This window comes from Podarcis pityusensis (assembly GCF_964106645.2).
Source record: "Podarcis pityusensis genome assembly, chromosome: 8".
In the NCBI taxonomy this organism is placed as follows: domain Eukaryota; kingdom Metazoa; phylum Chordata; class Lepidosauria; order Squamata; family Lacertidae; genus Podarcis; species Podarcis pityusensis.
In genome coordinates this window covers 8,079,758-8,103,549 of record NC_138033.1, presented here as the reverse complement: position 1 = coordinate 8,103,549, position 23,792 = coordinate 8,079,758, and the positions used below count along the sequence as shown (strand labels likewise).

At 49.0% G+C, this 23,792-nt stretch overlaps 2 protein-coding genes across 3 annotated transcripts in view; both read left to right on the top strand.

Moving 5' to 3' along the window:
• Window positions 1-23,792, top strand: part of STRN4 (striatin 4) — a gene marked incomplete at its 5' end in the record, with an annotated part of 188,023 nt that overhangs the window by 62,655 nt on the left and 101,576 nt on the right. The window lies entirely within an intron of this gene.
• PRKD2 (protein kinase D2) overlaps window positions 1-23,792 on the top strand; it is a 60,161-nt gene that overhangs the window by 13,463 nt on the left and 22,906 nt on the right. For both annotated transcript variants that reach the window (XM_081018672.1, XM_081018673.1), the window contains exons 2-4: window positions 7,232-7,370; window positions 17,541-17,672; window positions 22,224-22,378. In XM_081018672.1, coding sequence (XP_080874798.1) covers window positions 7,232-7,370; window positions 17,541-17,672; window positions 22,224-22,378 — 426 coding nt within the window. The remainder of the gene's footprint in view (window positions 1-7,231; window positions 7,371-17,540; window positions 17,673-22,223; window positions 22,379-23,792) is intronic.

The following is a 23,792-nucleotide window of genomic DNA, read 5'->3' as shown; positions in this document are numbered from 1 at the left end:
AAACACCAGGCAGACCCCACAAATAACCCAGAGATGCATTTTAAATAAAAGCACACATTCTACTCATGCAAAAACACGCTGATTCCTGGACCATCCATGGGCCAGATTTAGAAGGCGATTGGGCCGGATCTGGCCCCTGGGCCTTAGTTTGCATACCCATGGCCAAGTGTGTCACCTAGAGAAGGGATCTGAAATATTTTCCTCGAAGCTTGGATTTGTTTTGTTCCGGATGGTTTCAATGTGTTGTAAACCGCTTTGAGATTTGTTCTTTAAAAGACAAAGCGGTGTAGAAATATTAATAATAAATTGCATTACATTGCAAAAAAGCAACAACCCAACAGCGCCTAGACCAAGTATCCCCAACCTTCGGCCCTCCAGATGTTTTGGACTACAATTCCCATCATCCCTGACCACTGGTCCTGTTAGCTAGGGATCATGGGAGTTGTAGTCCAAAACATCTGGAGGGACGAAGGTTGGGGATGCCTGGCCCAAAGTAGGCCGATTAGATTATATAGCTTGAGTTTCTCACACTGCCCCTGTACCTGGAGCTTCCATTCCTGGTGGCATAATAAGACCAATATCTGAATTTTAGTATATTTGTTTTGCTTCATCCCTTCTCAGTCTGATGAGGATTATGCCGCTGTGGTAGGTTGAGGATTAGATTTTCAATATATATAACTCTCTGGGAAGCCTTGTGTTTTTTTGGAGACCACATTCAGGGGCCCCATTTCCCACACCCAGGGCACATTAAATTGTGATTAATTTGAAAGGCTAAAAATAATTAGCTTAATTGAAATGCCTGCTGATCACTAAATTCATTCATATGCATGTAGTTTTCCTTCAGAATCAAGCACTGCACGTTCCTTAAAACTGGAACTTATCTTTTATAATGCGTAAGGGTTTTTCCCGGTAACTATTTTTTAAATTACAGTTTTAGAAAGGATTAGACAAAAGAGAGAGAAAATATATATATATAGGGGGCATTTTAAGCAACAAGAGGCAACAAGCGTTTTGTATTGCTGTCTTGTTCTGCATTATTTTAGAAATCATTCCGGGCTTGCATATTTAGAAGTATCTCAGCTCGATTTGATGCTAAGGCTCAGTTATTTGAATTATAAATCATTATGTCCCTTCTAGCTGATCAGTCATGGAACAGCTTTGAATTCATTTGCATAATGGAATATATTAGTGTTTCCTTCATGTCAGTGAAATCATGGCGCCGCCTCACGCATCCTCGTATGTTTTGTTGTGAACTTCCCTGTGATCGTTGGATGAGGATGGTGTACAAATTTAGTAAATCGTAGAATTGCTCGGGATGTAAGGGACCACGGGGGTCATCTAGTCCAGCCCGCTTCAATGCAGGGACATTTTTGCCCAATGTGGGTCTCAGACCCACAGCCCTGAGATTAAGAGTCTCATGCTGTACCAACTGAGCTGTCCCAGCAGACTGCTGTTAATAATAATAATAATAATAATAATAATAAATGTTTTAATACAATTAGACTTTTAAGCTATTATCATTCATGTGTTTTTAGCTTTTTTTATTTTGTGTTTTAATTTGTGTAAGCTGCCTTGGGTGACTGGGAAAAGGGCAAGATGTAAATAATAATAATAATAGTAATAATAATAGTAGTAGTAGTAAATTAAATTATTATTATTATTATTATTATTGTTGTTGTTGTTGTTGTTGTTATATTTTTTATTCATTTTTTAATATATCATTTTCAACAGTCACTCAACTTAGGTCACATCTTATACAGTTTTTTTTGGACTTCCATCAACCACATCGGAAAATTTTCCAATTTTTTCACTTCAGTTACATTCCTTAGTTTCACTATTGCTTTTAATTATCTTATCTATTGACTCTCTCATCATAGCCTTCCTTACAATATTTCATCTATTCCTCCTTACAAAACTTCTTGCAGTCCTGCCAGCATCATCTGTTGCTTACAGTTGCTTTTCAAATAGTCCACATATTTATTCCAGTCTTCTGAGAATCTCTGGTCCCGCAGGTTTCGAATCCTTCTATCTTACCTAATTCTGCGTAGTCCATTAATTTCGTCTGCCGCTCTCCTTTCGTCGGTAACTCTTCTTGTTTCCATTTCTGTGCCAACAATACTCTTAGTAAATTAAATTATCTTGTGCCTGCTTTGTCAGGGATAGATGGGATTTGCTTTCTGGGCAAAGAGTGTTTTTTTCTGGGATGCCTCCACAAACCCCTATTTCCTGTCACATACAGCGCAAGCTGCACTAGGGGACCATTATGTCCCCTTACTCCACCCTCCGACTGTCTATATGTATTGATTATTATTATTATTATTGGGGATGGAGGATCAATGCTGCTCAACACTCCAACAGATCAAATAATGGCGGGTGTGTGCCAACCGGGAGCCTTTGAGGAGCACGTACATCCTCTCTCTACATCCTCTCTTGGCTTATGGCTTGGAAACTGACTTCTGGGAGAGTTTTCCCCCCATGTAATTTTTACAATGCGGTCTTAAGTGTGTTTATCTGTGCCGCTTGGGCTTGCCGGTCGAAAGGTCGGCGGTTCAAATCCCCGCAACGGGGTGAGCTCCCGTTGCTCTGTCCCAGCTCCTGCCAACCTAGCAGTTCGAAAGCACACCTATGTAAGTAGATAAATAGGTACCGCTCCAGCAGGAAGGTAAACGGCGTTTCCGTGCGCTGCTCTGGTTCGCCAGAAGCGGCTTAGTCATGCTTGGCCACATGAACCGGAAAAACTGTCTGCGGACAAACGCCAGCTCCCTCGGCCTGTAAAGCGAGATGCGACTGGACTTGTCAGAGGTCCTTTACCTTTACCTAAGTATTTGCCGCGTTTTAAATGACACTTCCCCAAAGCGGCCGCCTGAGGCAGTTGCCTCGCTCTGTCTAATGGCGGGGCTGGCTTCATGTGGAAGCAAGACATACTGAAATCTGTAGTCAATCTGTCTATGGGAGCATGGGACCCTCCAGGCACCTTGGACTACAACTCCCCATCAGCCTCAGCCAGCGCAATTGGGAGTTTTAGCCTGTGGTGGGTGATGGGAGTTGTAGTTCACAACAGACTGGCAAAAGCCCGAGATTGCACATCTGAGAGTGGACCCCGTGGTTCTTTCTGCATTCACAACTGCAATTTCTGGTGGTGGGTTTTTAAGTTTTAACCCTTTTGTGGGTGCACCTCTAATGGGTGCCATACCAGTGGAATTTCCCCGTGGCTTTCCCCAAAATGCTCTGGCGTCTAAGGACTCCCTGTTTGAGAGGCGTTGAATTTTTGAAAAGTAAAGATCTTGCAGCAGTGGATTCCACAGTTTCCCTGGCACAAGACATGGCTTGTTTGCTTACTTGTTTATTGCATATCTATCCTGCCTTTTCTTCAAGTAGCTCAAGGTGGTTCTGCCACTCCTCCTTTACCCCTCACAACGACCCTGAGAGGTAGGTTAGGCTGAGAGGGATGTTGGTCACCCATCGATCTTCATGGCCGAGTGGAGATTTGAACCCTTGTCTCCCAGGTCCTAGTCAAGCACTCTAACCACTGAACCACGCTGACTCTCACTTGCACTGTTTCAGAGGATCCGAAGTGAAAATCTTGTGGCAGTGAATTCCATAGGCTCCCCAGGATAAGGGTCGTTCTTATGCACATGATTTTTTTAAAAAGATGGTTGGGGGGAGGGAGCAGGGATAGGAGCCAGTTCCTCTCGCTTGCAATGAAATCATAAAGATCTCTCCGCTTTAAGGAGGAAGGAAGGAGGAGTTCAGAGGTCAACTGGAACGAACAAAGCGTTTCAGATGGGGTACCTTTGAGAGTTAAAAATAACTGCCGGCATTTGCATAGCGTCTCACTACAACCAGAAAGCTTGAAAGGCTGAATGTTGCTCCTTCCCTGAGCTTGTGCGAAACGTCTCTTCTCGGCTGCCTTCCCTTAAAAAAACACACACACACGCCATCCATCTTTGCAAGACAGGTGTTTGTCTGCTGCTGTCTGACAGCCTGGACTCCTGTTTGAGATGAGCCACACCTGAAACGTTTTCTTGGTGCCTGAATATATGCATACGTGCATGTGTATATATTCCTTGCCGCTGACAAGGAATTATTCCAGGAGAGCAGCAATCTTTTTAGGAAATATGGGTATATTTCGATTTTTGAAGCGAGTGCCAGGAGTGCCACCCCCTACCCCTCAAAGAGAGAGGGTTAATTGTTAATTGTTCAGCATTACAATAAACAGTGAGAGATCGTAGAAGTTTTCTTAGGCCTACACAGGAGAAGGATGTGTGTGGTTTGGGAGCTGCACGGCCAGGGAAAAAACAATGCTGTCCGGGGTTGTAAAGACTGCGGAGAGAATAATTGGGCGCACTCTTCCCACCTTGGATCAAATCTATGCAGCCAGGTGCCATAAGAAAGCTGCAGAGATAGCGCAGGATAGTGTGCACCCCGGAAATGATCTCTTTCAGCTTTTGCCTTCTGGAAGAAGGTACAGGGCTATAAAGACTAGGACTAGCCGCCTGAGAAACAGTTTCTATCCAAATGCGATTTTGGTTTTAAATGCAGTGTAAGGAGTCTCTATAGGAGTATATTGTATTTAATTATGGGGTATCAGAGTTTTTAGGGGGTCAACCAGGCTGGGATAGCAAGGATAGCAGGCTTGTCGGTTTTTGAATGTCCTATGTAGATTTTTTCAATTTCGTTGTTCTATATGGGACAATGACAATAAAGATTATCATATCGTATCTGCCATGGATGCTTTAGCTGAGATTCCTGCTTTTTAGGGGGTTGGACTAGTTGACCCTTGGAGTTCCCTTCTGACTACAGTGGTACCTCAGGTTAAGTACTTAATTCGTTCCGGAGGTCCGTACTTAACCTGAAACTGTTCTTGACCTGAAGCACCACTTTAGCTAATGGGGCCTCCTGCTGCTGCTGCGCCGCCAGAGCACGATTTCTGTTCTCATCCTGAAGCAAAGTTCTTAACCTGAAGCACTATTTCTGGGTTAGCGGAGTCTGTAACCTGAAGCGTATGTAACCTGAAGCGTATGTAACCCGAGGTACCACTGTATATGATTCCATGAGCTGGGGGAAGAAAAGCTCTGTTTTAACAACAGTTTTTCCATGGAAACTGCTTGGTGCCACAGGAGCAGCCCAGCGCCTTGCGCTGCTCTTCCCAGGCGCCCGACGAAACCAGCTGCTGCTGGGCGCTTGGGACGTGCTGCTGGCAGACTTTCACTGGTGGGCGGAACGACCTACCCGTCAATCACATGGCCTCATAGTGACATTGGGTGACTGGTTGCCCCACTCACCTGTCAAAACCAGCCTGCGGGGCGGCAACGGATGAGGATCCAGCCCACTGGCACAAAATAAAGTTTCTCCACCTAACCAAACTGTCATGCTTTCGACCCGTTGCTTCAGCCGAGCCGCTGCCCAATCAGTGTAGCCCAGCCGAGCTGAAATCTCGTCGGCCCGCATTTTTAAGACCTGCCTCGAGTCCTGACGCATCAGTGACTCGCCCCGAAGAAAGGACCATCTGTCTTTCGGTTTCTGAAAGTTTCCCCGCCTGGCTGCCCAGAGCACATTGTTACTCACTGGGGAGCAACCCTGTTTGTAGCCAGAGTCAGCGCAGAGTATTGCTTTGGATTTTAAAAGTTTGCAGCTGCTGCGATTGACCTCTGGGTACAGAAAGGGCTCAAACCTGAAACCACCGCCAACTTGCAGTGACTTGTCTCTTTTTCCCGTCTCCCTGCGGTGTCCCAGGAATAAACCTGCTTCTTTCACCGCAACCCTGTTCAAACAGCATTCCGACTGCGCTGGAGTTAACTGAGCAACGCCCAAGTGCATTGAAGTGCATAGAAAGGGGAAGGGTGTCTTATTGAAATTAAATAAAATGTACAAAACAAGTTATAAATGTTGGAAACGTGAAGAAAAAGAAGGATCTTTTTATCACATCTGGTGGGAATGTAAGAAAGTGAAAAGCTTTTGGGAAATGATATATAATGAGATGAAAAAGATGTTGAAATATGCATTTATTAAAAAAAACCCCAGAAGCATTTTTACTTGGCGTTGTAGGGGAGGATATTAACAGACAGGATAGTAAACTGTTTTTATATGCAATAAAGGCAGCACAAAAATGGAAACAAGAAGAATTACCGACGAAAGATGAATGGCAGATGAAATTAATGGACTATGCAGAATTGGATAAACTAACAGGAAGGATTCAAAACCTGTGGGACCAGAGATTCTCAGAGGACTGGAGCAATAATCCAGTACGGAGATTTTCATCAAAATCTGAGATGTAATAGCATTAAAAAAACAACAACCAAACAATTGTGATGATCTGGAACAAACCCATTGGAGAAGGTAGCAGTGGTTGCCCTGGCCTTGATGCCGGGTGCAAATGGGACCCCAAATCAGTCCAAGCTTCAGGAACCCCAAAATGTAGGTCCACCACTGCTCCCACCCCTCCTCCCTGAAACCTTCGAAGTCGCTTTTTGCTCACCTGGCGCCCTCCAGATGTTTGGGACTACAACTCCCAGCAGGCTTGGGCTGATGGGAGTTATAGTCCAAAGCTTTTGGAAGGTGTACCAGGCCAGCAAAGCATGCTTTGAAAATTCTCCTTCTTTTGATATATAGATACACACACACACACACACACGCCCTTAGGGCAGTTCACAAGATGAAAATAGAGGATAAAAACACAAAATAAATAATGAGTGCAAAAACAAAGAGTGCCATAGAATATAACAACAACAACAACAACTTATTATTTGTACCCCGCCCACTCTGGGCGGCTTCCACAGAGACCAAAAATACATTAAAATGTCACACATTAAAAACTTCCCTAAACAGGGCTGCCTTCAGATGTCTTCTAAATGCCAGGTAGTTGTTTATCTCTTTGACATCTGATGGGAGGGCGTTCCACAGGGAGGGCGCCACTACCGAGAAGGCCCTCTGCCTGGTTCCCTGTAATTTGGCTTCTCGCAATGAGGGAACTGCCAGAAGGCCCTTGTCGCTGGACCTCAGCGTCCGGGCAGAACGATGGGGGTGGAGACGCTCCTTCAGGTATACTGGACCGAGGCCATTGAGGGCTTTCAAGGTCAGCACCAACACTTTGAATTGTGCTCAGAAATGTACTGGGAGCCAGTGTAGGTCTCGGCGGCCGCCCCCAGTCACCAGTCTAGCTGCTGCATTCTGGATTCTTAGAGTTGTTTTCCCTGGCTCTCCCTATCCACCTCTGTCTCTTCCTTTTCAGTTCCCCGAGTGCGGATTCTACTGCCTCTACGACAAGATTCTGCTCTTCAAGCACGACCCGTCCTCGGCCAACATCCTGCAGCTGGTCAGGGCTGCCAGCGACATCCAGGAAGGCGACCTGGTGGAGGTGGTGCTCTCAGGTGAGCTGCCTTAGCGGAATCGTGAACTGGCTCGGCTGCGGGTTCCGCACGATGGCGGGTTGGGCTAGATGACCTTTGGGGGTATCCCTTCCCGACTCGAAAATTCTAAGGGAATGTGCATTTACTTCTCCTCGTTCACTCCCCACAACAACCCTGGGAGGTAGGCTAGGCTGAGAGGCAGAGGCTGCCCCCCAAGGCCGCCCAGTTTTCATGCCCAAAAAGTTTTTGATTTGAGTTTCTACTGAAATGAGGCTGCATGTTGTATTTTAATCTTGTTTTTAAGTTGTATTTGAATCCATTGTTTTTATACCTGGTTTTTGCCGCCCTGAGCCCTTCTTGGCTGGGGAGGGCGAGGTATAAATTATTATTATTATTATTATTATTTATTTAGCTTCATGGCAGGATTTGAACCCTGGTCTCTGCCAAGTCCTTTTCCCCCCACTATTGCTTCCATTGGTTCATGGGACTTTCCTTTTTTTTAAAAAATAAGTTTTTATTGTTAAAATAATTCAGCATTAATACACACATATTGCGAATATACAAGCATACAAACATACATTTCATACAATCCTTAAATATATACAAACATACCAACATTCAGTCCCACAGATAATTCCTTTTCCCACCACCATCCCTCACCCCTCACCCCACCTTTGTGTTAGACTTCCAATCTACTCAATTGCAATTTCTTTCCACTTCTATTACTTTCTTTCACACACCTTTAACCTAATTTCACGCTTCTTTTTCTATTACACATTGTTATCCATCTTATTTAGTATTCCAGTATTTGAAACGGAACTTGTTTATTCTAATAGGAGTTCTGATTTTTCAATATGGTTTTGCAAGTATCCTTTAAACACCTTCCAGTCCCTGTCTATCTTCTCTTTTGAGATCCTCCCATTGTTTTGGATATATCGTAGTACTCCAATCATTTGGCAAGCCACTCTATTTTTGTCGGTATAATACCACTTTTCCAATTTTTCACAATCAATAGCCTTGCGGCTATTGATGATGATGATGATGATTATTAGTTAGCTTCATGGCAGGTTTTGAACCCTGGTCTCTGCCAAGTCCTGGTCCAGTGCTGCAACCGTTTCGCCACGCTGGTTCCTTAGCAAAGGCTGGCACAGTCCTCTCTGTCTCTCTGTATATCTCTCTCTCCTGGCCTAGATCTCTCGCTTGCTGGAGGCGGCAGGTGATGTTTTTTGAATCCGACGCCCAGGCAACGGAGCAGGATGTGGGTTTTGGGTACAGACAACCCCTTTCCTCCGCTTGGGGGAAGGGCGGTGGAAGGTGCTTCCTGGCGGATCTCCTCTTGCACCCGAGGGACCCGGGGCACTTCCTGCCTACCTAGGTGGGGCTAGGGAAGCCCCCCAGAAACAGCTGCTTCTGCCTGGGGCGAAAAGGGTGGCCACAAGGCTCAAAATCAGAGGAGCCCAGGGTCATAGCTGTCAACTTCCAGATTTGAAAATAAGGGACCAGCAGCCAAAATAAGGGATTTTAGTCAACCAGCTGAAATACAAAGTTAAAAGGGACCAGATAATTTGGGAGAGCAGCGCCGGTTTTTAGCCCTTCGTTTCCAGAGGTTGCTGCTCAAGACACCAGCCGATGAAACACTGCAATTAAATAACTACAAGCAGCAACCACTTTGCGCGCAAAACAAAGCCCAAGCTACGAAGATGCTGCTGCAGTTCTGTATCTCTTCTCTCGTGCTCCATCTGCAGCGCTCAGTTCCATCAGGCGGGGCGGGAGGAAGGGGGGGGGAATAGCGCCCAAAGTAAACCCACAGATCAGACCATCTATGCTAGTCTACCACTACAAATCTGTGGAAGAAGCACTTGCGGTCCTTCCTCCGCTTTCCCCCTCTATGCTTAGCCCTTGGAACACCTGTCCGCGCCTCCGCCTCCTCCTCTTCCTCCTCTCTCTGAACTGCTTTCTCTATGGTTGCCCTCGCTCTCCTCTGAAGGCTCCTCAGCAATTCATAGGCTGCCCATCTCATCTGTTCCTTCAGCGGCACAGCTGCAGTACGGCCTAGCGGGAGCGGGCACGGCGGTGACGGGCAGAGGGGAGGCCCCAGGCAGAGACGCTCAGTTCTGCGGCCGCGAGGAGGATGGTGGCGGAAGGGCCCGAGGCTCCTGCCAGTCCTGGCGGGGAGGGGTTCCCGGGGGCCGAGGCTGGTGAGAGGAGGCCGGAGGGGGGCGGGCCGGGCAGCCAAGCAACACAGTTGGAGCCTCCCTCCTCCCTGGCCGGCAGGGAGGGAGGGAGAGGAGCTGCTTCCTTTGAAACCTGGGAAGTTTAAGGGACATCCATCAATAAGGGACAGCAGCGGGACATGGCGCTGGGATAAAGGACTGTCCCTCCAAATAAGGGACGCTTGACAGCTATGCCCAGGGTGGGTTAGCCTCCAGCTGCTCCCTCATTTCCTCTACACAACAAACTTGCAAGGTAGACCAGGCTTGAAACATGGCGACTAGGACAAGGTCTCCCAGAGGCTACTCGTTTCTAAACTATTTCAGCTGGGGCATGTGGGATGGGCTCCTAAACAGGGACAGGCTATCCTGAGACAAGAGTGTCTCTGAGAGAGTGTAGAGTGCCTTGTTTCCCTGTCTGCTTTTAAATGTCCGGCCTGGCAGCCCTTGATAAAATGATTTGCAACAGCCTCGTGAGATACCAGGTTAGACTGGGAGTGGAGTTCAGTCAGTGGCACCCAGCTAGCGTTGTGCCTGGAGTCAGAATTTGAATCCGGGTGTCCCAGGATGGATGATTTAATGCAGTTCCGTCAGATAACCTGCACTATTCCAGCCTCTCAATCTAGAATCTCCACTTCCTCAAGGGTGCTTAAATCACCCCCTGTGCCTGTTTTCATGCAATGGTAAGTCCTAAGAAGCCTTTGCCAGATGTGTTGGACTACAATTCCCATCAGCCATAGCCGCTGCAACCGATGGTCAGGGATGATGGGAGTTGTAGTCCAAAAAAATCTAGAGGGCACCAGGCTGCTGACCTAAACAAACCGCATTCAGCTGAGAACAAAACCTTGGCACTTTTGTAGACTTTTATCTTCTCGTTCTGTGGCAGATTATCAGAAGACTGATAATTCTGAGGCGAAGAGTCATAGCTCAGCGTTACAGCATCTGCCTTGCGTGCAAAAGCTTTTTCCACCCCAAGGGCCAGATCCCCTCCTGGGCAAGCTCCCGGGGGGCCATATGTCAGGTGGGTGGGGCCTGGGACAAAAGTGGGTGGAGCAATTGATGTGCCTCCTCCCTTTGCCTCATTCCAAAGCCCTTGCGAAGGGCCAGGGAGGGGTGGTCTGGAGAATGTTCTGGGGGTCCGGCAGTGATAATGGGAGGGCTTTATTTCCCCCCTCCCTGCTTTGAAATTCCCTAGCTCCACTTTACAAAGTACTTAAAGAAACAACAAATGAACTGGACTTCTTGGCAGGTTTTGAATAAACATACACAAACTTTTTACTGGTAATATTTAGATAGATAAATTAAGTGTCTTTACAATTTTAGAATATGCAGAGAATAACATGTGCTGAAAAACCAGAGCTAAGGGAAGTTTGGGGGGTGGGGTTGGGAGGGCAGGTTTTATTTTTGGGGGAGGGAAAAAATGGGGGGGAATGAGGAGGATGTGTTTTTGATAAATAGTTATGTCGAAATTTCTAATAAAAAATATTCAAAAAAGAAAAAAAGAAATCCCCTAGCTCCACTGTGCTCCGTTAATCCTTGAAATTGAATTGCTGCTTCCCTTTTTTAAAAAACCCCTCTCACCTTCTGAACATGGCAAGAATCAAGGCAGATAAAAGAAGGGGCTTATTCACACATGAACTACGGAACTCCTTCCTGCAGGAGACAGTAGTGGATACCAGCTAAGATGGCTTTAGAAGAAGATCAGATAAATTCAAGAATTTGTGGCTACATACCATGGATCATGAATCATAGATTCGTAGAGTTGGAAGGGACCCCTGTGGTCATCTAGTCCAACCCCCTGCAATGCAGGAATCTCATCCCTGGCAGATGACCATCCAACCTCTGCTTTAAAACCTCCAAGGAAGCAGAGTCCACAACCTCCTAAGGGAGTCTGTTTCACATGTTATAGGCGAAGGGGATCGAGATATGGATACGCTCGTACCCCTTCCAATCTGCGCCCCATCCCGAGAGACGAGGGTAGGGTGAGCAAGGAGTACTCACCTCCTTCACTGGTGCTGTGCAATGCCAGGTCTATAGGCAACAAAACCGCTACCCTGCGAGATTTCTTCACCTCGCAGGTGGTCGACCTGGCTTGTGTGACGGAGACCTGGGTGCGCGAAGGGGTAACTGTTACCTTACGAGAGATGGCGCCCCCGGGTTTCTCCGTCCTCCACCAGTCACGGACTGTGGGCCGGGGGGGAGGGGTGGCAGTATTAATCCGGGAAGATTGTTCTTTCAGGGCTCTACCTTCGCCATCGATCCCCGGCATTGAATGTGTTGGCCTAGTGTGGGGCTCCGAGGAGAGCTTGGCTGTCTGGCTGGTGTACCGGCCACCTAGCGCACCATCAGCCACCCTGTCAGGCCTGCTGGAGGCAGTGGCCGGCTGGGCCTTGGAGTTCCCTAACCTATTGGTATTGGGAGACTTCAACTTCCACGCTGATGCCACTCCCTCCTCACAGGCTCTGGACCTGGTGTCTTCCATGGCGACACTAGGGCTCTCCCAGTTTGTTTCGGGCCCCACACATCAAGCAGGCCACACGCTGGATTTGATCTTTGGCGCCGGTATAGATGTGATCATGTCTCCTTCGATGAAGGTGCCATGGTCTGATCACTACGCTCTGAAAGCCAGGATTGACTTTCCACCCCCACCCTGCTTAGGTGGCGAGCCGATTTGGGCTCGCCCGCAGAGGCTGATGGACCCTGATAGATTCCGTCAAGCCTTGCGGGACCTTGCTCCCCCTGGCGACTCATTGACTAAGCTTGTTGAGGGCTGGAATACCCAGCTCCTGGCAGCCATCGATGAGATCGCACCTAAGCGCCCTCTGCGACCCCGCAGAAACCGGGCTCCCTGGTTTACCGAGGAGCTTCGGAAAATGAAGCGGGACCTCAGACGGCTAGAGCGAGTATGGCGGGGTGCCCGTGACGGAGCCTCAAGAACATCTTATAGGGTTTTTATGAAAACCTATGAGATGGCAGTGAAGGCCGCTAAGAAGTCTTACTTCTCGGCCTCCATTGCATCCGCTAGCTCTCGCCCGGCGCAATTATTTAGTATAATTCGGTCTTTAACGTCCCTTGAAGGACAGCCAAATTTAAATAACAATCTGACACACAGCTGTGAGGCATTTGTGAGCTTTTTTGCGGAAAAGGTCCTGTTGCTCCGCCATGACCTCCCTGCCAATTTGGACACAATAAAGGAACTGGAGGCCCCTCGACTGTCCTCGGGTCCAGTATTGGACCACTTTGACCGGATATCTCCAGCCGATGTGGACAGATTCCTCCAAGCTGGAAAGCCCACCACCTGTCCTCTTGACCCGTGCCCGTCATGGCTGATTAGAGCGTGTCCAGACGAGGTGCGGGCCCCCCTGGGGGATATTATCAATTTGTCCCTTGGCACCGGGACATTCCCAGGGGAACTGAAGGAGGCAGTGGTGCGTCCGCTCTTAAAGAAAACATCATTAGATCCCTCAGATCTATCCAATTACCGCCCGGTCTCGAATCTTCCATTCCTGGGTAAGGTGATTGAGAGAGCGGTTGCTGAACAGCTTGGTAGGTTTCTGGATGAAACATCTGCTTTGGATCCATTCCAGTCCGGCTTCCGCGCTGGTCATGGGACCGAGACGGCTCTGGTCGCCCTAACAGATGATCTCCGCAGGCAGCTGGATCGAGGTGGGTCGGGGCTGCTGATTCTTCTAGATCTGTCAGCAGCCTTTGACATGGTCGATCACGAACTCCTGGACCACCGCCTTGCCGACGTGGGGATCCAGGGCACAGTCCTTCAATGGCTGCGCTCGTTTCTCTCTGGTCGGGGACAGAGGGTGGCGCTTGGGGGGGAATTGTCATCGCGCCACTCCTTGGTGTGTGGAGTGCCTCAGGGTGCGATTCTCTCTCCGATGCTTTTTAACATCTTTATGCGCCCCCTCGCCCAGCTTGTCCGGAGTTTTGGGCTGGGTTGCCATCAGTATGCTGATGACACCCAACTCTATCTGTTGATGGATGGCCATCCTGACTCGGCCCCAGACACACTGACCAGATGTCTGGAAGCTGTGGCTGGATGGTTACGTGGGAGCCGGTTGAAGTTAAATCCTTCGAAGACAGAGGTCCTCTGGCTGGGTCGGGACGATATGGGATTGAGGGGGCAACTCCCATCTCTTGCAGGGGTGCAATTAGTGCCAGCACCGTCCGTTAAGAGTTTGGGTGTAATCTTCGATACCTCCCTTTCTATGGAGGCGCAGATTACAGCTATAACAAAGGCGGCATTTTTTCATCTCCGCCAAGCTAAGCAGTTGGCCCCTTATCTCTCTCGCCCTGACCTAGCCACTGTGATCCATGCGACGGTCACCTCCAGACTGGATTATTGTAACTCGCTCTACGTGGGGCTGCCCTTGAGACTGACCCAGAAACTCCAGCGGGTGCAGAATGCCGCGGCGAGACTCCTTATGGGGTCTTCGCTGCGAGATCACATTCATCCGGTACTATACCAGCTGCACTGGCTCCCGGTGGAGTACAGGATCAGGTTTAAGGTGCTGGTTTTAACCTTTAAAGCCCTATACGGCCTAGGACCCTCGTACCTACGGGACCGCCTCTCCTGGTATGCCCCACAGAGAAACCTACGGTCTGCAAATAATAACATCCTCAAGGTCCCAGGCCTCAGAGAGGTTAGGCTGGCCTCAACTAGAGCCAGGGCCTTCTCGGCTGCGGCTCCAATCTGGTGGAATGCTCTGTCACAAGAGACTAGGGCCCTGCGGGACTTGACATCTTTCCGCAGGGCCTGCAAGACAGAGTTGTTCCGCCAGGCCTTTGATCAGGGCGCAGCCTGACTCCCTCCTCTGGCAACCTGCACAGAACTTTGCTTAATTGGTTGCCATCAATTTGATTTAATTAATTTTTATAATGAAATATTTTTAGATTGTGTGATTATTTGATTTTTTGATTATTTGATTGTTGTTAGCCGCCCTGAGCCCGGCTTCGGCTGGGGAGGGCGGGATATAAATAAAATTTATTATTATTATTATTTCAAAAAGCTCCTACTGTCAGAAAGTTCTTCCTGATGTTTGGTCGGAATCTCCTTTCTTGTAACTTGAAGCGATGAGTTCGAGTCCTACCCTCCAGAGCAAGCGAAAAGCTTGCTCCCTCATCCATGTGCCAGCCCTCCTCTCTCTCTCTTTTTTTTAAAAAAATATTTTTATTAGCAATTTCAACATTACAAATTATCAAACCATATAATCACTTACATTATTTCCCCCCTTCCATCCCCCCCAGAGACTTCTCTCAGCTCCCCTCTCTGATTTTTCAGCACATATTATTCTCTGCATGTTATAAAATTATACATATCCTTACGTTATCTGTCTATCATGTTATCAACCAATAAATTGTGTGTATGTTTATTCAAAACCTGCCAGGGAGTCCAGTTCCTCTTGTTGCCTTTTTAGATAATTTGTAAAAAACTCCCATTCTTCCTTAAAGTCACAGTTGTCCTTGTCCCGCAATTTGTATGTCTATTTAGCCAACTCTGCATAACTCAACAATTTTTCTTGCCACTGTTCTTTCGTTAGGATTTCCTCATTCTTCCGTCCTTCTGCTATCAAGACTCTTACCGCTGTTGTAGCATACATAAATAGATTCCTGGTTTTTCTTGGCAGGTCTTGTCCTACAATTCCTAACAAAAATGCTTCTGGTTTTGTTTTTACAAATGTCATTTTAAAGTGCCAGCCCTCCTCTCGGTATCCTCTTTCCCCGGCTAAACATCCCCAGCTCCTTCAACCGTTCCTCATCCGGCTTGACTCTGCCCCCACGGTCAGAGGGAGCGAACACTTCTGAATATCAGTTTCTGGAAGTTGTGGCAGACTTGCTCTACAATACGATATCTCTATTGTCATTGACCCATACAGAACAATGAAATTGAAAAATCTACATAAGACATTCAAAAACCCCTAAAAACTCTGAAACCCCATTTTAAAATACAATATTCTCCCATAGAGACTCCCTATACTGCGTTTAGGGACGCGGGTGGCGCTGTGGGTTAATCCACAGAGCCTAGGACTTGCCGATCAGAAGGTCGGCAGTTCGAATCCCCGCGATGGGATGAGCTCCTGTTGCTTGGTCCCTGCTCCTGCCAACCTAGCAGTTCGAAAGCATATCAAAGTGCAAGTAGATAAATAGGTACCGCTCCAGCGGGAAGGTAAACAGCGTTTCTGTGTGCTGCTCTGGTTCGCCAGAAGCGGCTTAGTCATGCTGGCCACACGACCCGGAAGCCGTCTGCGGACAAACGCCGGCTCCCTCAGCCAATAAAGCGAGATGAGCGCCGCAACCCCAGAGTCGGTCACGACTGGACCTAAAGGTCAGGGGTCCCTTTACCTTTACCTATACTGTGTTTAAAACCAGAATTACATTTGGGTAGAAACTGTTTCTCAGGCGGCTAGTCCTAGTCATTATAACCCTGTACCTTCTTCTAGAAGGCAGAAGCTGAAAGAGATCATTTCCGGGGTGCGCACTATCCTGCGCTATCTCTGCAGCTTTCTTATGGCACCTGGAAGACCTGGAAGCATAGATTTGATCCAAGATGGGAAGAGTGCGCCCAATTATTCTCTCCGCAGTCTTTACAACCCTGGACAGCATTATTTTTTCCCTGACCGTGCAGCTCCCAAACCACACACACAGACCATAAGTTAATACACTCTCCACAGTACAATGGTAAAATGCCATCAACATGTCCTTTGAGAGATTGTTTTTCCAGAGGATTCTCAGAAAATACAACCTCTTCTGTGCTCTCTTCACCAGGTCTTTGCTGTTTTCTCCCCAGGTTAGGTCATCTCTCAACTCCATTCCCAGAAATCGAAACACCGAGACCTGTTCCACACACTTCCCCTCAATAATAAGTTGCCGAATATTCAATTTACATTTCCTAAAGTCCACAATAATCTCTTTTGTTTTCTTTAAGTGAAGGAGTAAGTTGTTTTTCCTGCACCACTCCCCCAACTGCTCAACTTCCTTCCTATAGGCCGCCTCCCCCTCTCCAGCAGTGATTAAACCAACCACCGCTGTATCATCTGCAAACTTAATTATCTTATTCCTGGGGTATTTGGGGGCACAGTCAGCTGTATAGAGCGTATATAAAAGCGAGCTCAACTCGCACCCCTGCGGCGTCCCCGTATTCGTGATAAGATCCGCAGAGACGTGGGAACCCAACCTGACCCTTTGGGAACGGTTTGATAGAAAATCGAATATCCACCTGCACAAACACGGTGGAAGTCCCAGGTCTAATAATTTGGGCACCAATCTATGCGGAAGAATAGTATTAAATGCAGTACTCTAGTACTCTGATCCTGCCATAGCTGTCAACTTACAGATTTGAAAATAAGGGACCAGCAGCCTCAAAAATAAGGCATTAGCAGCCAAAATAAGGGATTTTCTGGGCACAGGTATGTTCAACTTCTGAGCCCCTCCGAGCCAAAGGCAGAAAGCCCAGCCAACAGCCAAACAAAGCCTCAAGCGGTGGTTCCCACAGCGCAGCAACCCAGCAAAGGGGATGCAGCAAGGAAAACCACCGTCACTTCTCCCCTGGGAAGCGCTGAGCAAAGGCGAGTCCCCAGGCAACGCGGCCGATTTGATCGGCACAAGGCATGCAAGCTCCTCCCCCCAGTCGTTCTTAAACTCCTTATTGGGTGAGCAATGCAGCCAAGCAACACAGTTGGAGCCTCCCTCCTCCCTGGCCGGCAGGGAGGGAGAGGAGCTGCTTCCTTTGAAACCCGGGAAATTTAAGGGACATCATCAGTAAGGGACGGCAGCGGGACACGGCGCTGGGGTAAGGGACTTTCCCGCCAAATAAGGGACAGTTGACAGCTATGGATCCTGCTCTGCGTGCTTCCTTTCGGGGCATCTGGCCACTGCGGGGCCAGGATACCGGACTGTATGGGCCAGGGGCCTGATCCTGCAGGCCTCTTCCAATGTTATTCTAAGCGCCTTCCTTCTCCTCCTCTCCTAGCTTCCGCCACTTTTGAGGACTTCCGGATCCGACCACACGCCCTCAACGTGCACTCCTATCGCGCTCCGGCTTTCTGTGACCACTGCGGCGAGATGCTCTTCGGATTGGTACGCCAAGGTCTCAAGTGTGATGGTAAGGCTCCCTCTTTGATTTGATTTTTTTGCGGGAAGGCGGAGGGTTTTTTGTCTGCCAAGACCTGGCTTGGCATTTCCTCCAAAGGCATAAAGACTTATTTGGATCAATTGCCCATTTTGTCCCTGAAGACCTCTCCCCTGGGGGTGGGGAACATCTGTGCCCTCCCCAGATGTTGCTGGACTACAGCTCCCATCAGGCTCAGCCAGTTTGGCCTATGCCCAATGGTGATGGCATGGGCGTTGCCAAGAGGGGGGTAGGAGGGACAGCTGCCCCCCATAGATCAAGCAAAACAATATAAATACTTAACTAACTGATCATGTCGGTTTTGTCCCCCCCCCAACATAAATCCTGGCTATGTCCTTGGATGATGGGATTTGGAGTCATGGGCTCCCTCAAGAGTAATACACCTGTCGATTTTTATTTTTTATTTCTTTATTTCACTGCAAGAAAACTCTGCATTAAATTGTGGAAACTGAGCCACTTTTAAAATATTTGCTTTCCTACCTCACATATTCTACTCTGCTTTTGCTAGCTGTTAGAGTGGAAAGCGGGGATGCGGGTGGTGCTGTGGGTTAAACCACAGAGCCTAGGACTTGCCGATCAGAAGGTCGGCGGTTTGAATCCCCGCGACGGGGTGAGCTCCCGTTGCTCGGTCCCTGCTACTGCCAACCTAGCAGTTCGAAAGCACGTCAAAGTGCAAGTAGATAAATAGGTACTGCTCTGGCGGGAAGGTGAACAGTGTTTCTGCGCGCTGCTCTGGTTCGCCAGAAGCGGCTTAGTCATGCTGGCCACATGACCTGGAAGCTGTACACCGGCTCCCTCGGCCAGTAAAGCGAGATGAGCGCCGCAACCCCAGAGTCGGCCACGACTGGACCGAATGGTCAGGGGTCCCTTTACCTTTACCTAGAGTGGAAGGCGAGGCAAGACTTCCCCCCCCCCCAAAGGCCAGGAGCCTTCTCTTATTTGGGTGCCCTGCCAGACGCCCAGCGATTTTCTTGCCGACACATTTTCAAGGGTATCATGAGGTCTAGAAACATCCTTTTTTTTAAAAAAAAAAAAGGACAGCTGAGAATCTCTGCTACCCAAAGAAAAGGAAATAAAATATTTGGTACCTGTAGAAAAATGATATATCGGGGAGAAGAGGACGGGGGACACCCTCTCCTTGAAACATTAGGTTTGTTTTGCCCCCTGTTATGTGTGCCCCCTCCTGCCATCCCAAGTGGCACAGTCCGGACGCAGCTTGGCCCCTTCGCCTGCTGTTTGGGAGCAGCGGCCCGGAGCGTTCCAGTCTCCCACGCAGGGGCTGCTGCCCTTGGGCTCTTGCTTTTGACCTCCAAAGCCACGTGAGCCTTTGAGCCACATGCTCTCACTCTGCATCTGCCCCCGGGGCCCTGGCAGGACACGACGCATTGGGCTTTTAGGCCATTACGCTGCTTAATGCTTAATCGAAGGCAGAAAACCTCACCCTCCTACCAGCCCCTTCCACTGCTTGGTTCCCATGTGGTTTGCAAAGCGTTTGGGAACGCAGGGAACTGCCTTTATACCGAGTCACGTACTTCAGTATTTCCTATTCTGGCTGGCAGCAGCTCTCCAGGGATTTCACACGGGGGTGTGTGTTTCTCTTCCAAGCCTACCTCTCCGGGGATCAAACCTGCAATAATAATAATAAATTTTATTTATATCCCACCCTCCCCAGCCAAAGCCGGGCTCAGAGCGGCTAACAACAGTAAAACGATAAAACATTCTAAAATCATTTCATTATAAAATTAATTCCAATCAAATTAACGGCAACCATTGGGCTAGAAGTTCTGTGAGGATTGCCAAAGGAGGGAGTCAGACTGTGCCTTGGCCAAAGGCCTGGCAGAACAGCTCCGTCTTGCAGGCCCTGCGGAAAGATGTCAAGTCCCGCAGGGCCCTAGTCTATTGTGGCAGAGTGTTCCACCAGATTGGAGCCACAGCCGAAAAAGCCCTGGCTCTGGTTGAGGCCAGCCTAACTTCTCTGTGGCCCGGGACCTCCAAGATGTTTTTGTTTGAAGACCATAAGTTCCTCTGTGGGACATACCAGGAAAGGCGGTCCCGTAGGTACGAGGGTCCTAGGCCGTATAGGGCTTTAAAGGTTAAAACCAGCACCTTGAACCTGATCCTGTACTCCACCGGGAGCCAGTGCAGCTGGTATAGTACCGGGTGAATGTGATCTCGCAGCGAGGACCCCGTAAGGAGTCTCGCCGCGGCATTCTGCACCCGCGGGAGTTTCTGGGTCAGTCTCAAGGGCAGTCCCACGTAGAGCGAGTTACAATAATCCAGTCTGGAGGTGACCGTCGCATGGATCACAGTGGCTAGGTCAGGGCAAGAGAGGTAAGAAACCAACTGCTTAGCTTGGCGGAGATGGAAAAATGCCGCCTTTGTTATAGCTGCAATCTGCGCCTCCATGGAAAGGGAGGTGTCGAAGATTACACCCAAACTCTTAACGGACGGTGCTGGCACTAATTGCGCCCCTGCAAGTGATGGGAGTTGCCCCCCCAATCCCATATCGTCCTGACCCAACCAAAGGACCTCTGTCTTTGAAGGAGACATCCTGCCCTGAGCCTTTCCCCGCATCCGAACATAGAAAGCTGGTCCATATGGCTCCGTCTTGTCTACACTGACTGGCAAAAGCTCTCTGGGATTTTCAGGAGCCTGCCCCAGCCCTGGAGGTGCCAGGGTTGGAGCCAAGGGCCGCTGCCAGTCCGTGTAGGGAATAGGGAGCTACATAACCCCCAATTCCTCTTTTCTTTGTTATCAGAATAACTAAATTGTTGTTGTTTGTACCCCGCGCATCTGACTGGGGTTGCTCCAGCCACTCTGGGCAGCTTCCAACATAATATAAAAACACAACAAGACTTCAAACATTAACAAATGTTTGCTAGTAGGATTGCAAGAAGTTTTGTAAGGAGGACTATGTGAAATATTGCAGAGAAAAGTATGCAGAGAACTACAGTGTTACCTCAGGATGCGAACGGGATCTGTTCTGGAGCCCTGTTCTCATCCCGAATGGAACGCAAGACGGGTCGCGTTTCGGTGCTTCTGCGCATGCGCGTGACATCATTTTGACAGTCTGCGCATGCGTGCGCGTCGAAACCCGGAAGTAACTCTGTTACTTCTGGGTCACCACGGAGCGCAACCCGAATTTGCCTAGCCCGAAGCGTATTCATCCCAAGGTATAGCTGTATTAGTGAAGGACTATTAAAAGTAATAGTGAAATGTGTTTTTTTTTAATTTCATGTAAAAATTAATAAATATATATTTTTAAAAAGACTTCAAACATTAAAAACCTCCCTACACAGGGTGACCTTCTAAAATTTGTATAGTTATTTATCCCCTTAACATCTGGTGGGAGGGCGTTCCATAGGGCGGGTGCTACCACCGAGAAGGCCCTCTGCCTGCTTCCCTGTAACCTCACTTCTCGCAGGGAGGGAACCGCCAGAAGGCCCTCGGAGCTGGACCTCGGTGTCCGGGTAGAACGATGGGGGTGGAGACGCTCCTTCAGGTATACTGGGCCGAGGCCGTTTAGGGCTTTAAAGCTCAGCACCAACACTTTGAATTGTGCTCAGAAACATACTGGGAGCCAAAGTAGGCCTTTCAGGACCGGTGTTATGTGGTCTCAGCGGCTGCTCCCAGTCACCAGTCTAGCTGCCACATTCTGGATTAGTTGTAGTCTCCGAGTCACCTTCAAAGGTGACCCCACATAGAGCGCATGGCAGTAGTCCAAGCAGGAGTATAAAACTATACTCGGGTTAAGTACTTAATTCATTCCGGAGGTCCAGTCTTAACCTGAAACTGTTCTTAACCTGAAGCACCACTTTAGCTAATGGGGCCTCCTGCTGCTGCTGCGCTGCCGGAGCACAATTTCTGTTCTCATCCTGAAGCAAAGTTCTTAACTCGAGGTACTATTTCTGGGTTAGCGGAGTCTGTAACCTGAAGCGTATGTAACCTGAAGCGTATGTAACCCGAGGTACCACTGTACATAAAATTTCAATTATATCAGCATTTAATTGTTCTTTAATGATTGTCCCTGCTTCCCATGTTTCTAGCTGTTCTTATTTTCTTTATCTGTAAGCCACCTGGAGTCCCTTGTCATTGTAAACAAATACATAATAAAAAGAATAATTGATGATAACGGGCGAAGGGGACGGCCGGCAGTGCGCGCGCAGGAGGGTCTCAGGGCCGCCTCGGGATGGCCTGAGGGGAGAGTGGAGCGTCGCCGAGAGAAGGAGCGAGGAGTGGTCGCGGGGGCCGGCTTTCTGGCTTGCCGGCTGCTCAGTCGCTGCCATGAACTCCCTGGTGTTCCTCTGCTCTCAGAAGGTTGTTGAACCTCAGGTCCACCTGCTGGACGCCGACCGGGTCCAGGAACTCCAGCAGCCCCACGGTGCTGGCGATGGACAGCTCCTCTGCCCGGAAGTCCCGGCACCTCAGCCGCAGGGCATTGTAGCTCTCTCCTGCCTCTCTGTGCTGTTTCTGCTGCCAACCTCGTGACCCTGCCATTTTTGACGCTCCTAATCTTCCTCCCAGGCTGTGGGCTGAACTACCACAAGCGCTGCGCCTTCAGCATCCCCAACAACTGCAGCGGAGCCCGGAAGCGCCGTCTCTCTTCCACCTCCTTGGCCAACTCTCAGTCCCTGCGCCTCTCCATCACGGACTCCTTGCCCTCCAGCTCCGAAGATCTGGTGAGTGCACATGCGCCCCCTGCTGGCTGCATAGCTGTCAAGCGTCCCTTATTTGAAGGGACAGTCCCTTATTCCAGCACCATGTCCCGCTGCTGTCCCTTACTGATGGATGTCCCTTAAATGTCCCTTAAATGATGTCCCTTAAATTTCAAAGGAAGCAGCTCTTCTCCCTCCCTCCCTCCCTGCCAGCCAGGGAGGAGGGAGGCTCCAACTGTGTTGCTTGGCTGTGTTGCTCACCCAATAAGAAGTCTAAGAACGACTGGGGGGTGGAGCTTGCATGCCTTGTGTGTGGCTAGTTAATGCAAGCTGAGGGGTTTTTTGAATGCTGGACGCCATTTTGTTGCACGTGCTGCTGCAAACTTTGCAGTGCAAAGCCAGGCCGGGGAGCCATCTTAAGTTGAGGCTGCATAGGCCTTGTGGTGCATGTGATTCAGATTCTGTTCAGTTGAACCTCTGGTTACAAAGTTGGTTGGACAGTGTTCTCGGAGCTACCAGCATGAGTTTGACCAGACTGCAGGAAGACTGGAGTGCCTGGAACAGGTGAGGCTGCAGGTCCCTTATTTTGGCTGCTGGTCCCTTATTTTCAAGGCTGCTGGTCCCTTATTTTCAAATCTGTAAGTTGACAGCTATGTGGCTGGGAGTGGATCTGCCCTGCCCGCCTCCCCACCTGGTTCTGGGGCGAACTTGCCTTGGCATCCCTCTGCCTCCATAGCTGTCAACCGTCCCTTATTCGGCGGGAAAGTCCCTTATCACAGCGCCGTGTCCCGCTGCTGTCCCTTATTGATGATGTCCCTTAAATTTCCCGGGTTTCAAAGGAAGCAGCTCCTCTCCCTCCCTCCCTCCCGGCCAGGGAGGAGGGAGGCTCCAACTGTGTTTCTTGGCTGTGTTGCTCACCCAATAAGGAGTCTAAGAACGACTGGGGGATGGAGCTTGCATGCCTTGTGCCGATCAAATCGGCCGCATTGCCTGAGGACTCGCCTTTGCTCAGCGCTTCCCAGCGGAGGGTGATGGTGGATTTCCTTGCTGCATCCCCTTTGCTGGGTTGCTGTGCTGTGGGAACCACTGCTTGAGGCTTCGTTTGGCTGCTGGCTGGGCTTTCTGCCTTTGGCTGGGAGGGGCTCAGAAGTCGAACATACCTGTGCTCTGAAAATCCTTTATTTTGGCTGCCGATCCCTTATTTCCGAGGCTGCTGGTCCCTTATTTTCAAATCTGTAAGTTGACAGCTATGTCTGCCTCGAGAGACAGTGGAGTGCGCCTCCAGGGTGAAGACATGATTTGCTTTAAACTGTTTTCGACGGTGCGTTTTAAATTGTACAGGGAAGTTTTGTTGTTTTATGTCGTGTTGTGTTTTAATTTGCTGGAAGCAGCCCAGAGTGACTGGGGTAACCTGTCAGAGGGGCAGCAAAACAAACAA